Source organism: Mustela putorius, unplaced genomic scaffold (genome assembly GCF_011764305.1).
Source record: "Mustela putorius furo isolate JIRA1106 unplaced genomic scaffold, ASM1176430v1.1 tig00003848_pilon_pilon_pilon, whole genome shotgun sequence".
NCBI lineage: Eukaryota > Metazoa > Chordata > Mammalia > Carnivora > Mustelidae > Mustela > Mustela putorius.
This window is the reverse complement of record NW_025422001.1, coordinates 455108-463757: the sequence shown is the minus strand read 5'-3', so window position 1 is coordinate 463757 and position 8650 is coordinate 455108. Positions and strand designations below refer to the sequence as shown.

Here is an 8650-nt window from a genome sequence, read left to right as displayed (position 1 = left end):
AACAGAAGATATTCTGCAGGCACATAATGCCAACCAGGATAAGTGGCTATTTGGCCTCAGAACTATCAAGATCTAGTACTATTAGTAATACGAAAAGTAGCAAACAATATTGAATTTTAGTTCTATGTGCCATTCTTAGCCCCATTTTAGAGAGGGAGAACAGAGGTAAGAAAAGTGGGGTAGGGGCACCTGGGTGGCTCAGTGGGTTAAGCCTATGCCTAAGGCTCAGGTCATGATCTCAGGGTCTTGGGATCCAGTCCCACATCAGATTCCCTGCTGAGCGGGGAGCCTGCTTCCCCTTCTCCCTCTGGAGCACCCCCTGCTTGTGCTCTCTCTCCTTCTCTCACTCTGTCAAATAAATAAATGCTTTAAAAAAAAAAAGAAAAAAAAGTTAGGTAGCTTGCCCACTATCTAATGCAACTAGCAAAGAGAAAAGAACAGAATTCAAGCCCAGCAATTCTGACTCTAGAACCTACACTAAAAATCAGGTCATAATGTCTTAGTAAGGAAATCAAATGCTAAGACTTGTTAATTATTGGGATTCTCCTCTTTTATACTCTAAGAAAGGGTTTTGTGAATTGTGTGTATGTTGTTTGATATAAAAATGGCCATCAACTCTGAAGAGCTGTGGGATATGTATTTGTTGCACTAAATCAATTAAATATATATTAGTATTCTGAAAAAATTTGGCAAAGAACATCCATTTGGGCTTTTTCTATATTGTCCATATGTAATGCAAAATTTAGAAATAGTTACTGTAATCATATACACATGCATGGACACTGGTCACCATTTAAGTTCTTTAAAATTTTCACTCCTTTTTAGAAGAGTTAAATAAAATGCCCCCACATCTGTAATAAAAAAAATGTTTGGTTTATTTGAATTTTAATGTAAGAATTCTTCAAATAAGTACCATGGGCAAAAGATTTTTGAACACCCTCGTAAAAGTGTTCCTCTGCAATGTGGATTTACATCTTTGAACATGTATGCTATTTTTAAGTTTAAAACTAGCATTAGAACAAATACCCAAATTAGTAACTGATTTTCCTTTTCTGTCATTGCATTAATTGTAACTGCCTTTTCAAAATTAAAAAAAAAAAAGACTTTATTTATTATTTGACAGAGAACAGCTAAAGATGGAACACAAGCAGAGGGAGTGAGAGAGGGAGAAGCAGGTTTTCTGCTGAGCAGGGAGCCTGATACAGGTCTCATCGCAGTACCCCAGCATCATCACCTGAGCTGAAGGCAGATGCTTAATGATTGAGCCAACCAGGTGCCCTGTAATTGCCCCTTTCAACACCATGAAGTAAGGCTATCATGCCAGAAATGTAAATCACAAATATTTTCTTTAAAACTCAAATGTTATAGCTATATACCATATTCTATTCATTTGTGTGTATCTTTATTTTAGGAATGAGTATTGAATGAGATAATGTTGTTTTGAAACTTGCAGGATGAAATAATAACCAATATATGAAATTTGAAACTCACAATATGAAATAATAACCAGTTATTTATGACAATTCTGTCTTTTAATCATAATTTACTAACATCTTGAAAATGCTTTCTGTACATTTTAGTAAACTGGTCTCTCTTATCACAGGTGAGAAAACAAAGGAATTATTTATGCTCCTGAATAATGCTAGCTACCACTCCTGTGGCTGGGCTGTAGATAGCCACACACTGACTATTCCACAAAAACAGAAAAGCATTTGTGTTTCTTGTTTTGATTTGTTTTCTAGGTTACCAGTGCTATTATTTTCCTTTTTCCTAAGATATCTGAGAGCAAAAATGAAAGGCCAAGGATGAAGATCCAGCTATTTAACTGTCTCCACTATAATTAAATTCTGTTATCTCACAATTTGTTTCTCATTCCCTCCCAAAAATATCTAAGAAATGTTTACAATTTAGGCAATTAAAATAGATACACAATAGAAGAGAATAGAGAGGCCAACACATATATGGACAACTAATTTTTGATGAAGGTACAAAGATAATTCAGTAGAGAAATGTCCCCAATGCTGGGACAATTCGATACCTAATTTCAATCTATATTTTATACCAGGTACAAAAATAGGTCAGATCTAAATGTGAAATCTCAAAGTATAAAACTTCCAAAAAAGCATAGAAGAATATCTTCCTGATTTGGGTTTTTGATCTTGGGCTAGGCAAAGATTTCTTAGAGATGACACCAAAAACATGGTTCATAAAAGAAACAAAGATGATAAATTGGAATGCATCAAAATTACAGACTTCTTTTTTCTGAAAAATAAATCTATGAAAGACACTATTAAGAGGATAAAAAGAAAATCCACAGATTAGGAGAAAATACTTGCAGAATTTACATCTGCTAAGGACATGTATCCACATTATATAACAAATTCTCAAGACTCAATAGTAAGACCAGAACCCTATAGGAAAATGGGCAAAATATGAATAGATAGTTCACCAAAGAAGATATGTGGATGGTAAGTCACTACAAAAAAATCATATAATTATATAATTAAATGCACCCTCAGTCATTAGGGAAATGCAAAGTAAAACCAAAATGAGATACTACTTCATACCTATCAAAATGGCTAAATTTAAAAAGAATGACCATACCAAGTGTTGGTGTTCCTAGTAGGAATGCAAAATTGTACAACCACTTTGGAAAACAGTTAATTCTTAAAACGTTAAATATACACATAGCATGTGAGTCATCAATTTATTTATATAACATCCCAGAAAATGCAAACTAGTCTATAGAAACAGAGAACAGATCAGTACTTGCCTAGGTAGGAACAAGGGCAGGCATAATGAAACTTTTGGGGGTGACAAAAATTTTTCTTTCTTTTTTTTTTGGTGGACCGATGGGGGTGACAAAAATTTTCATTATCTTGACTGTGGGTGATGAGTTCACAATATAAAGATTTATTAAAACATCACATTGTGTACTTTATGTACAGTTGTATCTATTGTACTTAAATAAAATTATTTTTTAAAAAGAATTAACTTGTGTTTTCAATAAAAGCTGTCTAGATGAATAATTAAAACAACAAAAAAGTAACTCCACAAATAAGTGAAATTGCAATGCTTGGCGTCTTAAATATCTATAACAGAGATAATGCTATAGCACTTATTGCATATTATGTATATGTGTTTGTGTGACAGGGTTGGTAGTAGTTGGGATTGTGTATATGTTCATAACAGGGAAGGTATAAACAGATATCTAAGAGTCATGGTCAGCCTGAATATACCAATAGATTCTGTGTTAAGCATCATCTCATGTACAAGTATGAACATTTGACCCCCAAAAAGAATATCATAAAATAATGAAACAGAGAACATATCACTATGCAAATAAATTAAAGATGGCCTTATGAAGAATAATAAGCATGTTATATGCTAGAATGCTTACAAAAGTATTCACAGTAGAAAATATATAATATAATGCATTAATTAAATGTGTTATATAAAGAAAACACTTATGTTCTTTTAGGAAATTGCCATAATAAAATTAAGTTAACTAATAGACCAAGAAAAGCCTCAAAAATGAAAGTACATTACAAGAACCTAAGGTAGCACAGACACATCAAAAGTAGACCACTATGGTTAGAAGCCACCTATAGTCTTTGGCTTGGGAAAAAGGACACCCAAAAAATTAAAATAGTTCATTAATATCTGTATTTGAGGTTTTTTTACAAGTTTTTTTCTGTTTTTATTCTCCTTGTTTCATGCCAAACGTCATTGTTTCATTATGATTAAGTACTAATCCCTGAAAAGTATTGTTTAGATGGCAATTTAAATTGAAATTAGGTAATTTATAATGAAAGCTGTAGTTAAGATGTATTTTCCAATGTTATAAGTCAGAAAGATGTATTTCCTAAAGGAGTTGACTTAAATTATTTTTCTGTAAGATTTCACCACTGATTAATTTATTTCTTAATTCAGTGGAAAAGCAAGCAAAAGATATAAATAGGTAATTCTCAAGTGGACAATAAAAATATGAAAAGAAGGAAATTCATCAAAATGCTAGCAATGGCTATCATTTGATTGTTAATATTCTGTATTTTTACCAACATTGGAATTTTCTATGTTTTTTCTTTCCAATGTTTATATACCTTGAAAATCAGAAATAATAAAAGTAAATTTATTTCCAAAATTGAAAAGTGTTCCTTAACTTTTTAAAAATATATGACTAAATGACAAAGCATAAATTCTATAATAAACAGGTAACACAAAGATTAATCTAAACTTTAATATTTTTACTCATTTGAAGTGATAATTCATGTTTTATATTTTAATTTACTACTTGTATTCTATGAACAGATTTAGACACTGAATGTGATTTATTAGGTTATTTTCTACATTAGTATATCAAATCACCCAAATATGTGTTTTTTTTTTCTTCCACAGAAATATCAGGCTATCTTCCAACTAAGTCTTTAAAAGACTGTAATATATCCTGTGAATTTTTATCCAAATACAGATAGGTAATTCTTGTCATTCATAAAAATGGGCTAAATATATTTCTTACCTTTAAAGAAAAGTAAACACTGGTCTTTTGGATTGTACCAATGGAGGTGTTCTGTAGCAGAAATGTTTCCTGTAAATAAAAATAACAGATGCCTGTTTTTAATCTTCATTTTACAAAAGTTTATTCACATATCACTGGATTTGTAAATCATACGTTAGTGTGGCTGGAATATTAGAATGTTAGAAGAAAATTGGTGGCAGATGACGTTGTAAAGTATACCCTGACAGAGGATGCACCTTTTCGTCAGCCCAAATTCCCCCTCCTATCTGGCTGTTCATGGAATTGAAAACCGCTGCTCAGAAATATAGAGCAAACCGTCTGCTTTTAAATAATATTGCCTAACGTTTGAATGCCCTTGTATTTCATCGACAAAGTTCTTGCAAGCATTGAGAACAGCTAGTGGCAAGTCAGTAGCAAGGTTGGGATATATTATATGCCAGTTTAAAAAGAGAAATATAGCAAAAATGGTGTAACTGACTCACAGCAACATGGGTTATATCCAACATGTATATCCATCTACAATAGATGGATATAAACCAGGCTTGCCAAACACCACAGATAGTACTTATTAAAACTGATACGTGGACACATTATGCCTGCTTTCTAGCCCCTTCCCCCTTTGCCAGTAAATGACTCCCCTTTTTTTTTTCTCCAGTGTAAAAATACATGCCCAAGGGTATTTAGAAAAAGATATTTTTTGGAAAAATCATAGTCACACTACCCAATGATGCCATTTGGAGTATTTTCATCCAATTTTTTAAAAACAGATTTTTGTCAAAAGGCTTCTGACAAACCAAACGGGATTTCAGGATGAGATGATGGGAGAAAGATACCCCTCTTCCCTTGTTAGGAACGATGGCTAGTATTTTTACCTCATATCTAAGCTTGTTTTTGAATTATATAACTATAAAGACAGAATTTTGAGGGGAAATAAACGTCTTACAAGGGTGTGTGCCTCAGCTACCAAGGAGCATCTGGGAAGGTGGGAGGGGCCTGGAGGGCGGCGGGTGCTTTTGGTTTTTCATTAGGCTTAGAGACTGTCAATCAAAACTTGCCCAGCAAATGAGGCGCGAGCTAAGGGCACACTGGGAACTAAATTAACGGCAGTTCTGACTGCAAGGGGTGGGGGCTTGCGATCTAAAGTCTGGAGAGATCTTGGGGTCTTACACTTCGCCATTAGGCTGCGGCACGCGTTGGTTGGCCGCAGGTACAGTGAGAGGCCCTGCCGCCGCCGCTCTCGCCCAAGCCTCCATTGCCGCTTCCACCTCTGCGCGATCGTGGCAGCCTAGCCTAGCCCAGCCCAGCCCAGCCCAGCCCAGCCTAACCCAGCCCCGCCCTGCGCTACTGCTACCTTCGCGGCTGCTACCTTCGCGGCTGCAACCTTCTCAGCCCCGGCCTCCGCCACTACCCAAGCATCCGTGAGTCATTTTCTGTCCATCTCCAAGCGCGCGGTCTCAGTGGTAGTCACCACATTAATAGGTTTCCAGGGTTGCAAAATGGCAGAAGCGGATCTTAACATGGTCTCAGAACCAGCCGCCCAAGGGGTTGCTGAAGAGAAGATGGCTAGCTCGGCTAGTAATTCTGGGGAAGAATCTGACAGCAGTAGCTCTAGCAGCAGCACTAGTTGCAGCAGCAGCAGCAGTAGCCGCAGCCGCTTATATAGAAAGAAGAGGGTATCTGAACCTTCCAGAAGAGCACGGCGGACTCCGTTGGGTAAAAGTTTCGTAGATCGGCTGCCTCAGGCAGTTAGAAATCGTGTGCAGGCGCTCAGAAATATTCAAGATGAATGTGACAAGGTAGACATCCTGTTTTTAGAGGCAGTTCACGATCTCGAAAGAAAATATGCCGAACTCAATAAGCCTCTGTACGATCGGCGATTTCAAATAATCAATGCAGAATATGAACCTGCAGAAGAAGAATATGAATGGAATTCAGAGGATGAGGCGTTCAGCAGTGATGAGGAAGTGCAGGAAGACATTAGTGAAATGCCTGCCTTAGAGGGTGACGGAGAAGATGATGACCTTAAAGAAAAACCTGAGGTGAACGCTGAAGAAAAAGAGGTTCGAAAAGAAATTCCTGAGGCAAAGGCTGAAGAAAATGCAGAGTCTAAAGATTTTCTGGGGGTAAAGCCTGAAATGAAAGAAGAGCCTAAGGCAGAAGATAAAGAACAGCCTAAAGAAGCCGAGGCTAAGGCAAAGACTGCTGGAATAGAGGCTCCTAAAAGAATTCCTGAGGTCAGGCCCAAAGAAAGAGCGAATCTTAAAAGAGCTCGTAAAGGAAAGCCTAAAAAAGAAGATCCTAAAGGCATTCCTGACTACTGGCTGACTGTTTTAAAGAATGTTGACAAGCTCGGGCCCATGATTCAGAAGTATGATGCCCCTATTTTGAAATTCTTGTCAGATATTAGCCTAAAGTTCTCAAAACCTGGCCAACCTATAAGCTACACGTTTGAATTTTATTTTCTACCCAATCCATACTTCAGAAATGAGATGCTGACCAAGACATATATAATAAAGTCAAAACCAGATCACGATGATCCCTTCTTCTCTTGGGGATGGGAAATCCAAGATTGCAAAGGCTGTAAGATAGATTGGAAAAGCGGAAAGGATGTGACCGTGACAACCACCCAGAGTCGCACAACGGCAACTGGAGAAATTGAAATTCAGCCAAGAGTGGTTCCTAATGCATCATTCTTCAATTTCTTTAGCCCTCCTGAGATTCCTAAGATTGGAAAGCTGGAACCACGAGAAGATGCTATCCTGGGTGAGGACTTTGAAATTGGTCAAATTTTACATGATAACGTCATTCTGAAATCAATCTATTACTATACAGGAGAAGTCAAAGGTACCTATGATGATGGTAAAGGTTATGGAAACAGAAAATATCGAAAATAAAAAAGAGGCTGCCTGAAAGAATTTTCAAGCCTCTCAAAACGTCAAGTAGCAGTGAAGCAGGTTTATATAGCCTCAGGCAAGATGGGAGGACTGCTGTATAACCTCAACACTAGCATTCCTTACAGTCCTGTGTTTTCATATTTTCTTGGTAGTCTAAAAAATTGTCTTTCAGTGTCCAAGTATCAGTGTCTAGACTGTTGCAGTGTAATATTCTTCAAAATACGTAAATGCTGTCAGTTATCTAAAGCATGCTCCTTTGGTGCTATAGAGTTTTGTTTTTGCAAAGTCCTTTAGTTATGTTCCTATTAGAATGTAGCTGTGAAAACTGTCATGTCAATTGAGACAAATATTGGCTTGAAAAAAAAGAGTTCCTGAAATACCAGTACAAGTGTGTTTTTTTTTTCCCAGCCCAGAAAACTAAACGTTTAAATCTGCTTGCACTAGCTGTGCCTTCATTACTTTGCTATAGATATACAGTACTTACATTAACTAGAACAGCTGAACCATGAAATTTGGCTGCTTGAAAAAATTAGCATAAATTTAAAAATGTCCATCAAGACCATATATGATATTATGGCATTTATTTGTGTGACATAGTGGTCTATAAATTAATAATAACAAAGTTATTGTTTACCACTGAAGGGTTAATATGACAGTAGTTTTTAAGTTTCCTCATCTTATACCGTGTAATTGTAAACTAAAGTTACTAACCACATTTTCTTTGTAATATGTTGTATTTTGTCTTTCACTGGGATGATCACTTTATATCATTTGATATTTTTTTATGTTGTTCTATTGCATCCTAAAATAAATGTCAAATAAAGTATATCATGCTATAAAAATCTAACATTTTTCCAAATTATAAAAAATGTGGGTCTTCTAGAAAAAGTAGAAAATACTGAAGAAAAGGAAATTTAAAAAGAATATGTAACTATTATTAACATTCTGATATGTTTCCCAGATCTTTGCTCTTCTTTGCATAATATACATTCGAGTGATTGGAGAGAAAGAGAACAGGGGAGGAAGGCTAAGGGAGAGGAGAAGGGGGGAGAGAGGGGAAGGAAAGGAGGATGGAAGGAGAGTGGGTGGAAGGGAGAGGGAAGGGAAAGAGAGTAGTAGGGGAGGAAGGGAAAGGAAGGAGGGTGGGGAGTGGAAGGGATAGGAGGGAGTAGGGATAGGCAGAAGGGGGAAGAGGGAAGTAGCACCTCACCCAGAAAGGACATCTGTATAAGCTGTT

General features: G+C 36.3%; 1 protein-coding gene across 1 annotated transcript; it reads left to right on the top strand.

Annotated features, from left to right (window-relative positions):
• Positions 1-5600: 5600 nt before the first annotated feature.
• Positions 5601-8409, top strand: NAP1L3 (nucleosome assembly protein 1 like 3). The gene has a single exon (XM_004775976.3). It carries the CDS (start codon positions 6016-6018, stop codon positions 7411-7413), a length of 1398 nt encoding a protein of 465 aa, XP_004776033.1. The 5' UTR covers positions 5601-6015; the 3' UTR covers positions 7414-8409.
• The last annotated feature ends 241 nt before the right edge of the window (positions 8410-8650 follow it).

What these genes read in the sequence shown, in the direction of transcription:
- NAP1L3 (XM_004775976.3), top strand. Translation starts at nt 6,016, where the DNA reads ATGGCAGAAGCGGATCTTAACATGGTCTCAGAACCAGCCGCCCAAGGG.